General features: G+C 42.5%; 1 protein-coding gene across 3 annotated transcripts in view; it reads left to right on the top strand.

Annotated features, from left to right (window-relative positions):
* Window positions 1-19,780, top strand: part of ARMC9 (armadillo repeat containing 9) — a 935,599-nt gene that overhangs the window by 650,159 nt on the left and 265,660 nt on the right. For all 3 annotated transcript variants that reach the window (XM_053710306.1, XM_053710304.1, XM_053710305.1), the window contains 2 exons: window positions 3,649-3,723; window positions 4,517-4,607. In XM_053710306.1, coding sequence (XP_053566281.1) covers window positions 3,649-3,723; window positions 4,517-4,607 — 166 coding nt within the window. The remainder of the gene's footprint in view (window positions 1-3,648; window positions 3,724-4,516; window positions 4,608-19,780) is intronic.

Below are 19,780 nucleotides of genomic sequence, written 5' to 3'. Positions count from 1 at the left end.
ATCATAAGGTCTGGAATTTTTTTTCTTTTTGCATGCTGTAGTCGCAAAGGTTGTCACTGCAAGTCTTTCAGAATTCCTAAAGTTCTTGAGTTTCTGCTGGAGGGTCTGGATAAGGGTTTGCCAACCAGTTCTCTGAAGGGTTAGATTTTGTCTCTTTCTGTTTTGTTTCATAAGAAAATTGCTAAAATCCTTGATTTTCAAGTCTTTGTTCAGCCTCTGATCAAAATTTAAATTAGTTATTCTACTAGAGCAGTTAAAACTTCTTGGGTTTTTCATAATGAGGCTTGTATTAATCAGATTAGCAAGGCAGCTACTTGGTCTTCTTTGCACACTTTTTGAATTTCGATCACTTATATATGCCTCTTCTGAGTCTGCTTTTGGCAGGAAAGTTCTGCAGGCTATAGTGTCTGATCAGTAATGTACCTATTTTCACTCCCCCCCACCATTTCATATAGTTGTGTTTTTACTTCCCTGTCAGCACCTTTGTCTATTGTGCTCACCTCATCTGCAGACAATTGCTTCCAGTAGGCAGCCCATCCAAGGCAGTGCAACCACAGTGACAAGGATCTCAAAATTTCTTTCGTCAGATGGTTATGTCCATGAGTGGGATTACAGTCCAGTTCACTAGGAGGTTGCAAAAACACCACTATATACCAGAGCTTAAATCCCTCCCACTCTCCCTGAATCCCTTAGTCAAATTTTTGCCTCTAATATGGAGATACTGATTTACACATCTATATATTCCCACGTGTGATGACTCATTGACTCTCACCATCTGATGAAAGAAAACAAAATGTATGCTTACCTGATAAATTAATTTCTTTTATAATGATTAAAGTCCATGAGCCCCGCTTTTTCTTTTTTTCAGATGGCGCCAATACCCGCTTTATCTTTCCTTCTTTTTTGTTTTCCTCATCTACTTGGCTATATGTTTGACTGAGAATTATGAGAAGTGGGAGAGATTTAAAGGTCTAGCGTGTTGGGGTTAATTTTGCCTCCTCCTAGTGGTCAGAAGTGGAATTCCCACATGTAATGACTCGTGGACACTCACCACTATGAAAGAAATACATTTCTTTTACAAGATATGACGAGTCCACGGATTTCATCCTTGTGGGATATCGCCTCCTGGTCAGCAGGAAGTGGCAAAGAGCTCCACAGCAGAGCTGTATATATAGCCCCTCCCTTCCCTCCCCCTCCAGTCATTCTCTTTGCCTGTGTTAGTGATAGGAAGAGGCAGAGTGGGGTGTTAGTTATAGTTTCTTCAATCAAGATTTTATTATTTTTCAAGTGGTGCCTCAGTGTGCTACTTTGGTCTAGGGTTTAGCCTAGACCAAATCAATCTCTTCAATACAAAAAGAGAAGCATTTGGTGGCTTCAAAGCAATGGGAACTTGTGGGGTTTTATTCTCACTGCGCCTCCCATAGTTTGTATGCTGCCCTTTTAGGGGAAAAATCTGAGAGACCTTACTCAGTATTTTTCCTTTTTATCCTCAGGTCCATGTGAGCAGTAGGACTTCACACACCTGGGAGCTGCCTTTGCTGTCGGCAGTTGGAGGTAAGTGCCATTTTTATTCCTGGGCATAGCAGATAGAATGGGCTTGGATGTCATTGGCCACCCTCATTATGAATAACAGCCCTTAGAGAGATGGGCTACTTGTTCAGGTATGTGTCTTCTCCTTTCCTGGGAGACAAGCCTAGACAGCTGTAATTTTATTTCCCTGGGTTTACCCTTGTAAGCTTCATCTCCCGGCGGTTACATAAGAACACTGCAGGCCGGGTGATGACTGTGTTTAAATCCGCTTTTTCCCTATATAATGTGAGGGTTCTTAAAGTGTGTGTTTTGCTCGACAATATGTGTGTGTTTTACATACTGTGATCCTCCTTGGAGTTTGAATTTAGTTCTTTAAATTCTTCAAGGGGTTCCGTTTGAACCCATGCATTCCATAGATATTAAGTTATTATCTTGGAAAGTTTTATTTTTGGTTGCTATTTCTTCTGCTCGCAGAAGTTTCTGAGCTTTCGGCTTTACAATGTGATTCTCCTTATCTTATTTTCCATGTGGTGTTACGTACCAAACCTGTTTTTTTTTTCCTAAGGTTGTTTCTAGCAAGAATATTATTCAGGAAATTGTTGTTCCTTCATTATGTCCTAACCCTTCTTCTAAGAAGGAGCGTATGTTACATAACTTGGACGTAGTTCGTGCCTTAAAGTTTTACTTGCAGGCGACGAAGGATTTTCGTCAAACATTTTCATTGTTTGTGGTTTTTGCTGGGAAACGTAGGGGTCAGAAAGCTACGGCTACCTCTCTTTCTTTTTGGCTGAAGAGTATTATCCATGTTGCATATGAGACTGCTGGACAGTAGCCTCCTGAACGAATTACGGCTCATTCTACTAGGACTGTGGTTTCCTCATGGGCATTTGAAAATAATGCTTCTGTTGAACAGATTTGCAAGATTGCAACTTGGTCGTCTCTTTATACTTTTTCCAAATTTTAACAAATTTGATCCTTTTGCTTCTTTTGAGGCTGTTTTTGGGAGAAAGGTTCTTCAAGCAGTGGTGCCTTCCGTTTAGGTCCCTGTCTTGTCCCTCCCTTTCATCCATGTCCTATAGCTTTGGTATTGTATCCCACAAGTAAGGATGAAATCCGTGGACTCGTCATATCTTGTAAAAGAAAAGGAAATTTATGCTTACCTGATAAATTTATTTATTTTACGATATGACGAGTCCACGGCCCACCCTGTTATTTTTCTATAGACCGGTTTTTATTTTTGTTAAACTTCAGTCACCTCTGCTCCTTGGCCTTTCCTTTCTCTTCCTAACTTTGGTCGAATGACTGGAGGGGGAGGGAAGGGAGGGGCTATATATACAGCTCTGCTGTGGAGCTCTTTGCCACTTCCTGCTGACCAGGAGGCGATATCCCACAAGTAAGGATGAAATCCGTGGACTCTTACATACTTTGTTTGACAACGGAATGGATGAACTTACAAGGACATTGTTAAATCCTTATTGAATTATGTAAATTTGAACGTTTGAAGCCTTTCTCACCTAATAGTTGTAATTTGATGTTTTTGAAGCCCTTCCAGCTTTTAGAGTAATGGTTTTAACCACAGCAACAAATCAGCTACATTTTTACTTGCTTGAACTTGGTTTATTAATTTTTTAGGAAAGGTGGTGTTTGTTTTTATACATATGTAGCAAATATGGAAAATGTGTGTTTTTTTGTTTTTTTTACATTCCTCTAAAAACATGCATATATCTAATGTGTACTTGTATAATAATGTAAAATAATGTACACAAATCTAAAAAGAAAGAATAAAGAAACCTCTAAAAATAAAAACTTTATGAATGTGTCAACCCAGTATCCAAACCACTAAACAATGTGACTATATTAGCGCTGCGAAATCTGTTGGCGCTCTACAAATAACCGATAATAATAATAATCTACATGGTGAGGTCTGGAGGTTATACATCAAACGGGTTTTAATTATAGTCATATAATTTTCCTTCTCTGCAGGTTCCAACCTTCGCATTAGCTTAAATTAAAGATCTTTGTCTACACAAATGCCTGATGACTTTCACGTTTGAGGGACTTTTTCCCTGACAACATGTAAATACCTAGTGTATTTAATTCTATTTTCTAACCCTACAGATTCGGCCCTATGTAAATGGAGCTCTTTACAGTATTCTGGCAGTGCCTTCAATACGAGAGGAAGCCAGAGCTATGGTAAGTCCCCTTTATATGCAATATGAATGCAGATTCAGCAACAGGGATTGACATATAAACTCATGTTTAATTTAAAGGGATACTGAACCCAATTTTTCTTTGTTCTCTTGGTATCTGTATTTTAAAAAGCAGGAATGTAAGGATAGGAGCTGGCCCATCTTTGGTTCAGCACCTGGGTAGCGCTTGCTGATTGGTGGCTAAATGTAGCCACCAATCAGCAAGCTATATACAGGGTCCTGAACCAAAAATGGGCCGGCTCCTATGCTTACATTCCTGCTTTTTTTTAAAAAAAAAAGATACCACGAAAACTAAGAAAAATTGGGCTCAGTATCCCTTTAACTGCGCTGCATGAAAATTTTGTTTGTTAAAATTTACAATGCACCAGTATTTAAGCACGGCACCTTCGCATAGACAGCAGTGGCTTGTATGGCACAAATGATTCACAGACATAATACACACGGCTACCAGCTCTCTAAACTTGAATACTGGTGCACTTGCCCTAACAGCATATGTGTGTATGCTGCTTAAAAACTAATGTCTTTTACTAGAAACATTTTTTTGCTAATGGAAAAATATTGCAAAAATGCTTCTATTGAAAATTGAAATTCACCTGTGCACATTTTAGTTTTGACCTACCCCTTTAAGTTATAATACAACAGTGTCAAACCCAGACTCCTTCACTGATTACTGCCTCGGCTGCATCTCTTGGTCAGATATAGAAATGCTGCTTTCTATTTTTTGCTCAATACGCAAGCTAATGTGTTTTTTTCATGATAACACTTGAAACACACAGGGTATGCAGGAGGTCCTCCGATGCTTCATTAAGGAAGGGAACACGGATATGAACCGTCAGATAGAGTTCATCATACGGCAACTGAACTCAGGTCAGTAGCAGATAATATCAGCAGAATTTAAATTGTTGAGTCTTCAAGAAAGTAAATAGTCTTCAGTAACCTCAATATTTATTATGCATGTTTGCTGTTTTCTTCATAAATGGGGAGAGTCCACAGCTGCATTCATTACTTTTGGGAAATACAGAACCTGGCCACCAGGAGGAGGCAAAGACACCCCAGCCAAAGGCTTAAATACCTCCCCCACTTCCCTCATCCCCCAGTCATTCTTTGCCTCTCGTCACAGGAGGTTGGCAGAGAAGTGTCAGAAGTTTTTGTTTAGTCTCTTATGGAGGGTAGTACTCTTCAGAATGGGTCTGGAGTTTCAAAGGGACACTGAACCCAAATGTTTTCTTTCGTGATTCAGATAGAGCTTGACATTTTAAGCAACTTTCTTTTTACACCTATTATCAAATGTTCTTCATTCTCTTGGTATCTTTATTTGAAATGCAAGAATGTAAGTTTAAACACCAGCCCATTTTTGGCAAACAACCTGGGTTGTTCTTGCTGATTGGTGGATAAAGTCATCAACCAATAAAAAAGTGCTGTCCAGAGATCTGAACCAAAAAAAGTTTAGATGCCTTCTTTTTCAAATAAAGATAGCAAGAGATTGAAGACAAATTGATAATAGTAGTAAATTAGAAAGTTGCTTAAAATCGCATGCTCTATCTGAATCACACTATAAAAAAATTGGGTTGACTAGTTTCGCTGCCTGCTTTCTTCTCTCAAGTTCATGTCTGAAGCGACGCTACTATCTGTCACACTTGAAGGGCAGTGTTCCCGTTCCTTGGCGTAGATTCCGGTACGATTGTTTCATTTTACTTTCAATATGGAAATGTAATGTATGAAGAAATAGACAGGGTCTCAGTGGGACTCCTTTTATCTTATGGAATCAAGGGTTAATATCTCCTGAGGGGGGTTATTGAACAGGGGGACTTTAGTCATGTTTAGGTGATTTGGTCTGCTAAAGTGTAGTGATACTTGGGCTCGTTACTTTTTCGGAACATAGGCCTTTATTGAAGGCTGCGTGGTCTTTGCGGACTGGCACGCTTTTTCTTGGACTGCACGGTGCACCTTGTGACCAGGCGTGGTCACGCTTCTGTCTTCCATTTCCGTATTCCTGACCGTGTGGCGACGGAGAGAGTCTGTTTTGCTAGAGTCTGGATCATAGGAGGTGGTGACTGCCCCAGCCATTGGGGTTGTAAGGTGCCGTTTATTTTTTGTCCATATTTACAATCTCCAAGTTATGGAGGATTATGATTTTTTGGAGACGGATGTCTCTGATTCAGATTCTACTTCTTGCGAAGAATATGAACGGGCCCGGGTGATCCATACCCATCAGTTATGTTCCGATTGCCGCTTTTTAGTGCTCTGCTCTCCGGAATCAGAGCCATCCGCCCTTGGGGATTCCTTACCCCCAGAGGCGCCCTAGAACCTTCTTTGGCTACGCAAGCAGGTGTCACGAACGCCGTTTATCCTTCTCCGGAAGGCGGCTTGTTTCCTCCAGAGGTTACGGCATGGTTCCGCATGGCCATATCAATAGCGCTGGCGCATTTACATTTTCCATATTGTCCGTGTTCTGTTAACCAGGGCTCATCAGGCATGGGATCGTCTGGTTCAGATCAGCCCTCTGGGGAAGCGATTCCCTCTGAAGCTTCAGGGGTTCAACCCTCGGGGCCAGGGTTATTTGTTGCCCCGGCGGAGGTAAGTCTTGCTTTTCGTTATAGACTGGCATGCCTTTGTGTTCTGCTAAGACATGTTTTGGCAGTGCTGGAGGATCCCAGTCCTAATGGGTTGGTGGATTATCGGTCTTCCGTTCCAGTCAGCAAGCAGGGTTAGACAAAAGGGGGTGAATCAATCTTCTTATCGTATATTTATTTTGAGTATCTTCTTCCAGTGGTTTCCTCCAGAGGTTACAGCATGGACCCGCATGGCCATATCAATTGCGCTGGCGCATTTACATTTTCCATATTGTCCGTGTTCTGTTAACCAGGGCTCGTCAGGTATGAGATCGTCTGGTTCAGATCAGCCCTCTGGGGAAGCGATTCCCTCTGAAGCTTCAGGGGTTCAACCCTCGGGCCAGGGTTATTTGTTCCCCCGGCGGAGGTAAGTCTTGCTTTTCGTTATAGACTGGCATGCCTTTGTGTTCTGCTAAGACATGTTTTGGCAGTGCTGGAGGATCCCAGTCCTAATGGGTTGGTGGATTATCGGTCTTCCTTTCTAGTCGGCAAGCAGGGTTAGACAAAAGGGGATGAATCAATCTTCTTATCGTATATTTATTTTGAGTATCTTCTTCCAGTTCTGAGCTTTGGAAGAATTGGATCTCTGACCGACCTGTCAGTGTTTCCGATCTTCTTGGGCTTTAACCTACGGGTGTTGCCCTCTTTTTTTTATTTTGATCCAGTTAGGATGTATTTTATTTAATTTTGGAAGCTCATGTTATATGTTTTTCCTTTGGAAACATTTTCTTCTCTGGAATTTGATACTAGCGATTTTGTGGTCGCATTGGTGCTTCTGCGGAAGTTACATGGAAAGTTAGGACATGTTATGTCTGCCATTTGTCTGTTTAAATTGTATATCCCTTTAGGGTTGCGAATTTCTGTGATCTTGGACAGTTCTTGGGTGCCCTACGTATCAGGCTGGTCTTGGTTGGGTACTAGTTTTCTGTCCCTAGGGGCCTATATCAGAAACGTGGTGCCCGTTATACTTGGCTGTTCCAGTTGGGGTGCCGAGTAGCTAACTCTTGTTTTGAGTTTCGTTTTCTTGTTCCTGTTCAAGTTATTGGTTTTGTTTCTAGACGCCAGGCTGGTCCTTTGTTTACTCTTCGGGGGGGCATCAAAGGGGATTGTGCTAAGTCCTGCTTGTCCTATCCATGCTTATCTGGGGTTTCCGAGGTTCAAATATTGCTACGGTGTACTCTGTAGGCTCCTGTGTTCTTTTTGTTCAGGTGCTAGAGTTTTTTCTCCTTTCCAGGGTGGGTTAGAAGTTACGGGGTTTCCATGGAAATCCGTGTTGCCAGGTTCTGGTGGTGTTTACTCGTCTCCTCTTTAAAGATTCCTTTGGGATTGTCCTCTTGGACTCTGTTCCTTGATGATGGTACCTCTTCCTTTGGGTCGAGGCTGTTTGGGCCTTTTAGCCCCTTTCCTTGGGGCTGGCCTTCTGGTCATCTGTTTCAGGAAGTTTTGGGCTTTTTGGTTTTTTTCTACTTCTGGAATCTTGTCTGCTCCCATTTTTTTGGAGCTCTGCAGATTCTGTTGTCTCCTTTTTTCCCTGTGTCCGCCTCTATTTAGGCGTTTTGGATTTTCCTCTGCCAGGGGTTAGGATGCTCGTTCCTTCGTGAATTCCTCAAGCTGTAGGGGCTTATGGGAAGTTGATCCTGAAAGGATCTTGGAGACTATGGTTATCTGCTCAATCCAGATTTCTAGGTTTGAGCTTTGTTCTCTTGTATGTTTACCTTAGTCTTTGGACTTAGGGGTGCTGTCCCTAGAGCCTTTAGGGGTAGCTGGGGCGTTCTTCATTGCCTAGCACCTTTTCGGTGGGGAGTTTGTATCCCGCTATGGGTGTCTTTATAGTACTCTGTGTCTGGGATACTTCCGTGAGAGTTCAGTGTCCAAGGTGCCTTGGATTTGACTGTGATTGCATCGCCCGTTGTGCAATGTCTGCTCCGATTGGGGTAACCCAGGGGTTATTGGTTTTGTTTAGAGCCGGTTCCGGGTGTCGAGGTTTTTTGTTCCTCGTCTTTGTCAGGACAGTTTGGGGTTCTGTATCCAGACCCTTTAGGACTGGTTCGGGACGGCCCAGTTTCCCGGTTCAGGGACATCTTATGTTCCTATGGGCGGATTTTCCTCTCTTCTCTGAGATTTGGATAATTGTACAGGGTCGGCCGTTGTGGCCGGATGGTTCCTTCTTTGGTGCTTGACCTTTTGGGTCCATATTCAGCTTTCCACTCTTTTTGGAGGGGCTGGATTTCCTCTCCTTTCCTTCCTGAAGGTCTTCGTGATCAGGAATTTTTATTTCCTTTGTCTTTTCGGACATTGCCAGTTGATTTGTGCTGGGTCCGTTGCCCAGATTGAGGGTTAGGGATCTTTCTGATCTGTTGATCTTTGACCATGTGTCATAGTTAGATCTTGTGAGCCTTCCTTAGGTGGGAGGTTTTGCGGTGGATACTCCTCGGCACGTAGTTTTTCTCTGCGGGTTCTGGTTTCTATCCGTCCTTTTCTGCCTTTCTGGGAAAATGTTGGTTTGCACTACTTTGGAGCTTGTCTTTCTGAAGACGGTCCTGTGCATTTTACTTGCTTGGTTAACTAGGGTTGGCGACTTGTGTGTGCTTTAATCGTTTGCTTCAGGAAGTCTGGGGCTTTCTACGGAGCATATTCAGTTATTCTGATGCTGTTTTTAGCGACTCCTGGGAACGGTTCGTCTTTCAGTTGCTCTATCCGGGGAGGGGGGTTCTTCCTTTCTCCCTTTAGTTTTTCAGGGCTTTTCTTCAGTCCCTTAGACTCCATGCAGATGGGGGTCTGGGATTTTCCTTCCTTTGCTCTGCCAGTTCGGTGGGGTCTCTCGTTGGTTTTGCCCTGTCTTATCCTTGTTTACTCTCTTGGAGTTCTCTTGGGTTTTTTCTTTATTGCCCTAGTTCTTGCGGGTTTCTGGGGGTCCTTTCGTACTTCCTTATCTGTGTCCTCCTTCCTTTCAGGGAAAATGTGGATATTCCCCTCCTTCTGGTCGGGGGTGTGTTTATTGCGGTCTGTGAGCCTGTAGGGTTTCTTTTGCAAGATGTACCGAGTCCACGGTTTCATCCTTACTTGTGGGATATTATCCTTCCTAACAGGAAGTGGCAAAGAGAGCACCCACAGCAGAGCTGTCTATATAGCTCCCCCCTTAACTCCACCCCCCAGTAATTCTCTTTGCCGGCTCTAAGCAGGAAGGGTAAAGTGAAAGAGGTGATAAACTGTTAGTTTTTATTTTCTTCAAGCAAGAGTTTATTTTTAAATGGTACCGGTGTGTACTATTGACTCTCAGGCAGCAGATGGATGAAGATTTCTGCCTAGAGAATGATGATCTTAGCATTTGTAACTAAGGTCCAATGCTGTTCCCACAGAAGCTGAGGAGTACAGGAAAACTTCAGTGTGAGGAACGGTTTCATGCTATACAGCGATGAGGTATGTTCAGTCATTTTTTCTGGAGAGACTGTGATATTTCAGAAAGGCTGACAGTATCCCCATGTGGGTAAGGGTAAGCAGTAATCCTAGAGCTAAAAAGAAGGGCATTACTTAGCTTGCTTATGTGGCCAATCACATATATGGTTGACACTGAATATAAAATGTTTGTGTGCAAACGTTTTTTGGATGGGAGTGCTTTAACATTTTTTGTGGGCAATAAACGTGTTGGGCAACTTTATTAGGACACACATGGCTTATTTTTAGGGTCTTGGAACCCACATGGCTTGTTATAACCGCTCTGGTGCGGATCTTTAAGGCTCTGGGAACATCGAGTGAGATGGGCGGGGCCTATTTTCACGCCTCTGTTGCACACTTAGTTTTGTACAACAAGCAGCAAGCTAACTCCTGAGGGCCCTGGTGTAGGTTTGGTGCCAAATCGAAGCTTTTACCCCACACTTTCAAATATTTCCGTATTTGGGCCTATTTTCGATCCGGTTTGGACATTAAGGGGTTAATTGTTAAAAATTTGTGTGGTGCAATCTTAACTACCTATTGTGTGCCTACATACAAAATTTTGAAAAATTTGGTGCATGTTTAGGCGTTTTTGCAGAATGTGTATGCTTTTTTTCTCTTAAAGGCACAGTACCGTTTTTTAAGATTGTTATTTTTTTCACTAAATAAAGTGTTTTCATGCTTGTTTGTAGTCATTACTAGCCTGTTCAACATGCCTGACATTGAGGAAAGTCAATGTTTAATATGTTTAGAAGCCATTGTGGAACCTCCACTTAGAATGTGTCCCTCATGCACTAAAAGGTCAATAAAGAACATATTTTAGCTACTAAAAGTATGTCACAGGATGATTCTCAGTCAGAAGAGAATCAGGATAGACCATCTAATTCTCCCCAAGTGTCACAACCGTTAACGCCCGCACAATCGACGCCAAGTACTTTAGTGCGTCTAATTTTTTCACCCTGCAAGATATGGCCGCAGTTATGAATACTACCCTCACAGAGGTTTTATCTAAGCTGCCGGGGTTGCAGGGGAAGCGCAGTAGGTCTGGTGTGAGAACAAACACTGAGCTCTCTGACGCTTTATTAGCTATATCTGATGTACCCTCACATTGTTCTGATGTGAGAGATTTGCTGGCTGAGGGAGAGATGTCCGACTTAGGAAATATGTTCTCTCAGACAGATTCAGATATGACGGCTTTTAAATTTAAACTAGAACACCTCCGCTTATTGCTCAGGGAGGTTTTAGCGACTCTGGATGATTATGACCCTATTGTAGTTCCAGAGAAATTGTGTAAAATGGACAAATTCCTAGAGGTTCCTATCTACACTGATGTTTTTCCAGTCCCGAAGAGGATTTCGGAAATTGTTAATAAGGAGTGGGATAGACCAGGTATTCCGTTCACTCCCCCTCCTACTTTTAAGAAAATGTTTCCCATATCAGACGCTGTGCGGGACTCATGGCAGACAGTCCCTATGGTGGAGGGAGCTATTTCTACTCTAGCTAAGCGTACAACTATACCTATTGAGGACAGTTGTGCTTTCAAAGATCCTATAGATAAAAAATTAGAGGGTCTCCTAAAGAAAATTTTTGTTCATCAGGGTTTTCTTCTCCAGCCTATAGCATGCATTGTTCCTGTAACCACTGCAGCTGCCTTTTGGCTTGAGGCTCTGGAAGAGGCTCTTCAAGTGGAGACCCCATTAGATATATTCTGGATAGAATTAGGGCTCTTAAGCTAGCTAATTCTTTCATTACAGACGCCGCTTTTCATCTGGCTAAATTAGCGGCTAAGAATTCAGGTTTTGCCATTTTAGCGCGTAGAGCGTTATGGCTTAAGTCCTGGTCGGCTGATGTGTCCTCAGAATCTAAGCTTTTGACCATCCCTTTCAAGGGTAAGACCCTATTCGGGCCTGAACTGAAAGAGATCATTTCAGATATCACTGGAGGAAAGGGTCATGCCCTACCTCAGGATAAGTCAAATAAGATGAGGACCAATATAACACAAATTGTGGTGTGTAACACACACCAAAGTAGCGCAAATGACCTGAATTGCGACAATAATATAAATACTGTAAATAATATAAACACCTAAAAATACAGATTTATCAAATATATATGTGCAAATTTACAAATATAGATAGCACCGAATCCGGTAATACAAGTACAAAGGATCTTCCTTATACTTGATCCAATCTGGTATAAAGTCAAGTAATGCAAAAGGCTCCAGCAGCTCCTCTTAAACAGGTGATTCCACAGACCTTGATTGTAAGCAAGTTTTCTAAAAAATAGAAGAGAGGAGCACGCTCTGAGAATCTGAGTCCGCGCTCCTCTCTTCTATTTTTTAGAGAAGATGAGGACCAAACAAAATAATTTTCGTTCCTTTCGAAACTTCAAAGGTGGTCCCGCTTCCTCTTCCCCTGCTGCAAGGCAAGAGGGGAACTTTGCTCAATCCAAACCAGTCTGGAAACCTAACCAGGCTTGGAACAAAGGTAAACAGGCCAAGAAGCCTGCTGCTGCCACCAAGACAGCATGAAGGGGTAGCCCCAGATCCGGGACCGGATCTAGTAGGGGGCAGACTTTCTTTCTTTGCTCAGGCTTGGGCAAGAGACGTTCAGGACTCCAACCCAGGGGTATCTTCTAGATTTCAAAGATTCTCCTCCAAGGGGGAGATTCCATTTTTCTCAATTGTCTGTAAACCAGACAAAAAGAGAGGCGTTCTTACGCTGTGTAGCTGATCTATTCATCATGGGAGTTATCTGCCCAGTTCCAAAAACAGAACAGGGGCAGGGGTTCTACTCCAATCTGTTTGTGGTTCCCAAAAAAAGAGGGAACCTTCAGACCTATCCTAGATCTCAAGATCCTAAACTAATTCCTCAGAGTCCCATCCTTCAAGATGGAGACCATCCGGACTATTTTCCAATGATCCAGGAGGGTCAATATACAGGGAGTGCAGAATTATTAGGCAAGTTGTATTTTTGAGGATTAATTTTATTATTGAACAACAACCATGTTCTCAATGAACCCAAAAAACTCATTAATATCAAAGCTGAATATTTTTGGAAGTAGTTTTTAGTTTGTTTTTAGTTATAGCTATTTTAGGGGGATATCTGTGTGTGCAGGTGACTATTACTGTGCATAATTATTAGGCAACTTAACAAAAAACAAATATATACCCATTTCAATTATTTATTTTTACCAGTGAAACCAATATAACATCTCAACATTCACAAATATACATTTCTGACATTCAAAAACAAAACAAAAACAAATCAGTGACCAATATAGCCACCTTTCTTTGCAAGGACACTCAAAAGCCTGCCATCCATGGATTCTGTCAGTGTTTTGATCTGTTCACCATCAACATTGCGTGCAGCAGCAACCACAGCCTCCCAGACACTGTTCAGAGAGGTGTACTGTTTTCCCTCCTTGTAAATCTCACATTTGATGATGGACCACAGGTTCTCAATGGGGTTCAGATCAGGTGAACAAGGAGGCCATGTCATTAGATTTTCTTCTTTTATACCCTTTCTTGCCAGCCACGCTGTGGAGTACTTGGACGCGTGTGATGGAGCATTGTCCTGCATGAAAATCATGTTTTTCTTGAAGGATGCAGACTTCTTCCTGTACCACTGCTTGAAGAAGGTGTCTTCCAGAAACTGGCAGTAGGACTGGGAGTTGAGCTTGACTCCATCCTCAACCCGAAAAGGCCCCACAAGCTCATCTTTGATGATACCAGCCCAAACCAGTACTCCACCTCCACCTTGCTGGCGTCTGAGTCGGACTGGAGCTCTCTGCCCTTTACCAATCCAGCCACGGGCCCATCCATCTGGCCCATCAAGACTCACTCTCATTTCATCAGTCCATAAAACCTTAGAAAAATCAGTCTTGAGATATTTCTTGGCCCAGTCTTGACGTTTCAGCTTGTGTGTCTTGTTCAGTGGTGGTCGTCTTTCAGCCTTTCTTACCTTGGCCATGTCTCTGAGTATTGCACACCTTGTGCTTTTGGGCACTCCAGTGATGTTGCGGCTCTGAAATATGGCCAAACTGGTGGCAAGTGGCATCTTGGCAGCTGCACGCTTGACTTTTCTCAGTTCATGGGCAGTTATTTTGCGCCTTGGTTTTTCCACACGCTTCTTGCGACCCTGTTGACTATTTTGAATGAAACGCTTGATTGTTCGATGATCACGCTTCAGAAGCTTTGAAATTTTAAGAGTGCTGCATCCCTCTGCAAGATATCTCACTATTTTTGACTTTTCTGAGCCTGTCAAGTCCTTCTTTTGACCCATTTTGCCAAAGGAAAGGAAGTTGCTTAATATTATGCACACCTGATATAGGGTGTTGATGTCATTAGACCACACCCCTTCTCATTACAGAGATGCACATCACCTAATATGCTTAATTGGTAGTAGGCTTTCGAGCCTATACAGCTTGGAGTAAGACAACATGCATAAAGAGGATGATGTGGTCAAAATACTCATTTGCCTAATAATTCTGCACACAGTGTATGACCTCCGTGGACTTAAAGGATGCGTATCTACACATTCCTATCCACAAAGATCATCACCAGTTCCTCAGGTTTGCCTTTCTGGACAAGCATTACCAGTTTGTGGCTCTTCCCTTCGGGTTGGCCACGGCTCCCAGAATTTTCACAAAGTTGCTAGGGTCCCTTCTGGCGGTTCTAAGGCCACGGGGCATAGCAGTGGCGTCTTATCTAGACAACATTCTTATTCAAGCGTCGACTTTCCAACTAGCCAAGTCTCACACCTGCCGAGCTCTTCATTCCATTCCTCGGCTGTCAGTGGCTCAGTGTATGGAGGTAATCAGACTAATGGTAGCGGCAATGGACATAGTTCCGTTTGCTCGCTTACATCTCAGACCACTGCAACTATGCATGCTCAAACAGTGGAATGGGGATTATGCAGATTTATCTCCTCAGATAAATCTGGACCAGGAGACCAGAGATTCTCTTCTTTGGTGGTTGTCACAGGATCACCTGTCCCAGGGAATATGTTTCCGTAGGCCAGCGTGGTTTATAGTGACGACGGACGCCAGCCTTCTGGGCTGGGGTGCAGTCTGGAATTCCCTGAAAGCACAGGGTTTGTGGACTCAGGAGGAGGCCCTCCTACCGATAAATATTCTGGAATTAAGAGCGATATTCAATGCTCTTCAGGCGTGGCCTCAGCTGGCTTCGGCCAGATTCATCAGATTTCAGTCGGACAACATCACGACTGTGGCTTATATCAATCATCGGGGGGAACAAGGAGTTCCTTAGTGATGATAGAAGTTTCCAGGATAATCCAATAGGCAGAGACTCACTCTTGCCATCTATCAGCAATCTATATCCCAGGGGTAGAGAACTGGGAGGCGGATTTTCTAAGTTGTCAGACTTTTCATCCGGGGGAGTGGGAACTTCATCCGGAGGTGTTTGCTCAACTGGTTCAGTTATGGGGCACACCAGAATTGGATCTGATGGCGTCTCGTCAGAACGCCAAACTTCCTCGTTTCGGGTCCAGGTCAAGGGATCCTCAGGCAGTACTGATAGATGCTCTAGCAGTACCCTGGTCGTTCAACCTGGCTTATGTGTTTCCACCATTCCCTCTCCTTCCACGTCTGATTGCCAGAATCAAACAGGAGAGTGCAGGACCTTTTGATTCAAGGTCCGTTCAAGCATCCAAATCTAATTTCTCTGCAACTGACTGCTTGGAGATTGAACGCTTGAGTTTATCAAAGCGGGGTTTCTCCGAGTCGGTCATAGATACCTTGATTCAGGCTCGAAAGCCTGTCACCAGGAAAATCTATCATAAGATATGGCGTATATATCTTTTTTGGTGCAAATCCAAAGGTTACTCATGGAGTAAGATCAGGATTCCTTGGGTTTTGTCTTTTCTCCAAGAGGGATTGGAGAAAGGATTGTCAGATAGTTCCTTAAAAGGACAGATATCTGCTTTGTCTATTCTAACTCACAAGCGTCTGGCAGATGTTCCAGACGTTCGGGCTTTCTGTCAGACTTAAGTTAGAATCAAGCCTGTGTTTAAACCTGTTGCTCCGCCATGGAGTCTAAATTTAGTTGTTAAAGTTCTTCAGGGGGTTCAGTTTGAACCCATGCATTCCATAGATATTAAGCTTCTATCTTGGAAAGTTCTGTTTCTAGTTGCTATCTCTTCAGCTCGAAGAGTTTCTGAACTATCTGCATTACAATGTGACTCGCCTTATCTTGTTTTCCATGCTGATAAGGTGGTTTTGCGTACCAAACCTGGGTTCCTCCCAAAGGTTGTTACTAACAGGAATATCAATCAGGAAATTGTTGTTCCTTCTCTGTGTCCTAATCCTCCTTCTAAGAAGGAACGTCTGTTGCACAACTTGGACGTGGTTCGTGCTTTGAAGTTTTATTTGCAGGCAACCAAAGATTTCCGTCAAACACCTTCTTTGTTTGTTGTCTACTCTGGAAAGCGTAGAGGTCAAAAGGCTACGGCTATCTCTCTTTCCATTTGGCTGGAAAGCATCATCTGTTTGGCTTATGAGACTGCTGGACAGCAGCCTCCTGAACGAATTACAGCTCACTCCACTAGAGCGGTGGCTTCCACATGGGCTTTTAAAAATGATGCTTCTGTTGAACAGATTTGTAAGGCTGCGACTTGGTCTTCGCTTCATACCTTTTCCAAATTTTATAAATTTGATACTTTGCTTCTTCGGAGGCTATTTTTGGGAGAGAGGTTTTGCAAGCAGTGGTGCCTTCCATTTAGGTTCCTGTCTTGTCCCTCCCTTCATCCGTGTCCTAAAGCTTTGGTATTGGTATCCCACAAGTAAGGAGTTAAGGGGGGAGCTATATAGACAGCTCTGCTGTGGGTGCTCTCTTTGCCACTTCCTGTTAGGAAGGATAATAGAATGAAACCGTGGACTCGGTACATCGCAAAAGAAAGAAATTTATCAGGTAAGCATAAATTGTGTTTTTTGTCTCCTCAGAGGCCTTTAGGCTCGGTCGAATCTAATGTTTCTGAGTGGTCTCTATCAAGGGCCTTGCTGGTTCTAACTGTTGGGCAGTTACTTGGGCCTTTTTCCTTTTTGTCCCCTCTGCTTCTGATGAAGCAGTTTTTTTGTCGGGAGTTTGGGTGTTCTCAGGCTGTGGTGCCCTCAGAGTGGGCCGCCTTTTGTACCCGCCCATTTTGCATTCTTTGTCCTCTATAGCTTGGGTATTGTTTTCCCAAAAGTATTGTATTGATCTTAAATTATGCTTACCTGATAATTTTCTTTTCTTCAGACAAGGAGAGTCCACAGCTCCCCGTCTGCGTTTTTTAAGTGGGGCGGCTGTAATTTTTGTTTTTGTTCTTCTGGCACCCTTTTCACTCTGATATTTCTCCTACTGTTCCTTGTTACCTCGGCAGAATGACTGGGGGATGAGGGAAGTAGGGGAGGTATTTAAGCCTTTGGCTGGGATGTCTTTGCCTTCTCCTGGTGGCCAGGTTCTGTATTTCCCAAAAGTAATGAATGCAGCTGTGGACTCTCCCCGTCTGAAGAAAAGAAAATGATCAGGTAAGCATAATTTAAAGGGACGTTGAACCCAAATATTTTGTGATTCAGATAGAGAATGCACTTTTAAGCAACTTTCTAATTTACTCCTATTATCAATTTTTCTTCATTCTCTTGCTATCTTTATTTGAAAAAGAAGGCATCTAAGCTTTTTTCTTAGTTCAGGACTCTGGACAGCAATTTTTTATTGGTGGATGAATTTATTCACCAATCAGCAAGGACAACCCAGGTTGTTCACCAAAAATGGGCCGGCATCTAAACTTACATTCTTGCATTTCAAATAAAGATACCAAGAGAATAAAGAAAATTTGATAATAGGAGTAAATTAGGAAGTTGCTTAAAATGTCATGCTCTATCTGAATCACAAAAGAAAAAATGTGGGTTCAGTGCCCCTTTAAGTTTTTATAGTTTACTCTGTTGTAAGCAGTTTGTCTTGTCAATATTCTACCATACTTGTATGTTTCAATGTGTTTTAATATTGCTTGTTATGTAAAAATCACCCTTAAAGTCAAATTTAAATATGAACTATTTAAATATGTTAAATATTTTTTGAGCATGTGGAAGGTTATTTTAAAGCTGTTTATTTTTTAAGCTAACAGGAAGTGCATGCCTGTGTAGAATTGGGCCTTAATGTTTGAGCAGAACTCTTTTTTTTGTTTTTGGACAGTGGCATGTTCCCAATTTCTTTCATCAGATGGTGCTGTCCATGAGTGGGATTACAGTCACTAGGTTAGAGAGCCCCTATCAAAGATATGTAGATCAGCATCTCAATGTTAGAGGCAAACATTTGACTAAAGGATTCAGGGAGAGTGGGGGGGATTTAAGCTCTGGTATGTAGTGGTACGTTTTCCTCCTCCTAGTGAACTGGACTGTAATTCCACTCATGGACTTCACCATCTGATGAAAGAAATTGTGAGATCCTTGGCACTGTAGTTGCACTGCCTTGGATGGCCCCGTCTACTGGAAACAGTTGTTTGTAGATGAGGTAAGCACAATAGACCAAGTAACTGACAGGGAAGTAAAAATGCAACTTATAGCCCACCATTATTAGCTTGAATATGCACATACAATTCGACTAGTTAGGAGACATATACTCATACACCACACAACTTGTATAGCAGTTTTGAAGAACTTTTAGGCACTTTCCAATTTAGTGCAAGCAGCTTTAGCATTTTTTGTGTCCCCGGAGACTTTAACACAGACTGTTTTCCTCCCTTGCAATTACATCTTCTCCTTTACTTACCTGCGCTAACATTCAGGGTTTTGACATCTAGTTTTCGGTTTTAGAGCTTACTAGTAGTGTGAGTGTGCTAATTTTTTTTTTTTTATGCCCTTGTTCCCTAATCCCCCACCCCTTTTCTGAAATGTGGCAACCATTTTAGTTGGCTTGTGAGAAGCTCTCAGGGCCAGTGGCGGTAGTGATCATGTCAGAGCTTTTCTAAAAGTTGGGGATACATTATATTACCCTTTCTTTGCTGTGCTTTGTTTTTGTTAGCCAAATATATACTTGCACACTGTTACACAAGGTTTTAATTGCTTTGGAAGAATAGGATTCTCATTCTACAGACAAGCAGCAGGTTAAATAAATTTGCCAACTTTTTAAGGCAGTCTTGAAACTGCTGTCTACCCTTCTTCTGATGTAATATCTAAGGAATGGAATAAGCCACGTGTTTTGCCAAGTTCAAAACTGTGTTTAATCTTCCTTTTGTAAATATAGAGATATGGGAAACTATTCTTAAGGTGTAGTAGAAAAAGAAAAAGGGCGCTCCAATGGTGTAAATCAGCAATCCAAAAAGCCAACAATGGAGATATACTCACAAACGAGAAGCACTCAATTGTGCAAAAGGGAACCAGAGCTTTCCAGCTAGCTTACACTCCTCCAGCAGACACAATAAGCCACAGTAAAGGTACCAGTCCGGAGGCAGATGGCGAACCTCTTGTATGTTTAACAGTATCAGAATCTGCACAACACACGCAACACACAGATAATGTTTGTAATGCTTCCCTGCGGGCCTGTCACCCAGGCTGCTCTGGGGTTAACTGCCTGGGTTGCTGGGAACTTTGCAGCTGCCTGTCAGTGTTCAGGGCTGTGGAGTTTGCTGTGGCTTAGGATGTGTACTCAGTCTGTGAGTGCGATTCATTCCTGTGTTTAGTATCAGACTCTGCAGTTAGGGGTCTCTTTGAAAAAACAACTCTGCCAACTATCAAAGACGTTTAAAAGAGAAGGGAATATTTCCACCCCCAGATACAACTCAGATGCCTGTATAAAAACAATGCGTTTAATATACGCTACGCATTAAAGGGACATGAAACTCAATTTTTTTCTTTCATGATTTAGAAAGAGCGTGCAATTTTAAACAGCTTTCTAATTTTCTTCTATTATCTAATTTGATTCATTCTCTTTATATTCTTTGCTGAAAAGCATATCTAGATATGCTCAGTAGCTGCAATTGGTAGATGCACATAGATGCC

The sequence above is a fragment of the Bombina bombina genome, chromosome 4 (assembly GCF_027579735.1).
Source record: "Bombina bombina isolate aBomBom1 chromosome 4, aBomBom1.pri, whole genome shotgun sequence".
NCBI lineage: Eukaryota > Metazoa > Chordata > Amphibia > Anura > Bombinatoridae > Bombina > Bombina bombina.
The sequence above is the reverse complement of the archived record's forward strand: the minus strand, read 5'-3'. Positions and strand labels throughout refer to the sequence as shown.